Source organism: Halyomorpha halys, unplaced genomic scaffold, assembly GCF_000696795.3.
Source record: "Halyomorpha halys isolate HHAL.00 unplaced genomic scaffold, Hhal_1.1 Scaffold7.1, whole genome shotgun sequence".
Classification (NCBI taxonomy): domain Eukaryota; kingdom Metazoa; phylum Arthropoda; class Insecta; order Hemiptera; family Pentatomidae; genus Halyomorpha; species Halyomorpha halys.
Window position 1 is genome coordinate 1,931,340 of NW_027110368.1, and position 1,287 is coordinate 1,932,626.

Sequence of the window (1,287 nt, forward strand, 5' to 3'; positions counted from 1 at the left end):
GAGGGGAGACCCTCCCACTTAGCGTATGTGTAATTATAAAGGCGTGGTTTCTCCATTGATCAACCTCCTTCAACTACGTACAGTTGTATTATAAAATAAATAAACTACTTAAAATCCATATCTTCACAGAACTACCAAAATTAATACCAAATTAACAATGACCCTTAAAAATAATGAATATACATTCTCGGTGAAATATATTTTATTTCTTTTTTGTTTACGAATTTGAAGAAATATTTAACAAATCTTGTTGCAGGGATTACTTCCCGATTGCTACTTCTTATGATGTATTATTTAATAATAATACATCGTAAGAAGTAACAATCGTTTTATGATTAGATGATACAATTATAAAAAAAGTAAAAGTGATAACAATTTTATATTTGTGAGTATAAAATTGAAGACATTTCCACGTAGGTCAAAGAAATTATCAAACCAAAATCAATGGAAAAACGAAGGGGTCAGGATCATTATGGCAATAAACGTATTTTTGAAGCTTCTAATTTTCCATAAAAAAATATGTTGATAGGTTTTTTTAAATAAAAACTAGATAATTGTTTCTAATATATTTCAGCAATGAGTTCTCATTCATTATTTTGCTTCATAATTTTATTTTTTTCTGGAAGATTGGTCAGCATATTTTCCTTCAGAAACAGGATAGAAAATATACGGAACTATACAGGTTGACGAGGTGTGGTTTGATAAAAACCTCCCCCAACTGTTCCATGGTACATGCATTGACAGTTTTAGTCCTATTTAAAAATCCACAGATCACTCAGGAGGATCGAAATAAAGTTGTTCTGCACATACGAGAATCGAACCTGGACCCCAAGCTCACATAAGCCCAAAGGAGCCGAAACCCTATATATTTTTACTTATCTTCGTGCTATGGATATATAATGACGTACCGGTCTGTCCTTTGCCGAGGGTCTTCTCGAGCCGGTATGGACCGACGTACTGGTGCTGCTCGGTGCTCTCTTTGGCAGACATGTCACCTCTCCATCCACTGCACTCCAGGCTAGTAGCCTGACTGAAAAGTCAATACCTGCCATCTTGCTCTGAACCAACGCGCCTGCGAGCCCCCACCACTCCCCCTCGATATGTGTCCGCCTACCTTCGAATAGTCATCCCCTAATAACAAATTAAATTTATTTAAACTAAATAACGTCCAATTTTACGTTTTAAGATTAAATATTAATAAGCTTTATTAAATATCATTATTTCATTTTTTAAAAAAATACATTTTTCTTTTTATTTAATCCTGTTTTACATTCATTTTTAATTATT

At 33.6% G+C, this 1,287-nt stretch overlaps 1 protein-coding gene across 2 annotated transcripts in view; it reads right to left on the reverse strand.

Moving 5' to 3' along the window:
* The window catches only part of sff (sugar-free frosting), a 354,072-nt gene extending 353,042 nt beyond the window's left edge, over window positions 1–1,030 (reverse strand). For both annotated transcript variants that reach the window (XR_010843740.1, XM_067048531.1), the window contains exon 1: window positions 909–1,030. Coding sequence is in view for 1 of the 2 variants with exons in the window: in XM_067048531.1 (XP_066904632.1) it covers window positions 909–990 (82 nt within the window). In the remaining variant the exon portion in view is untranslated. The remainder of the gene's footprint in view (window positions 1–908) is intronic.
* Between the last annotated feature and the right edge of the window lie 257 nt (window positions 1,031–1,287).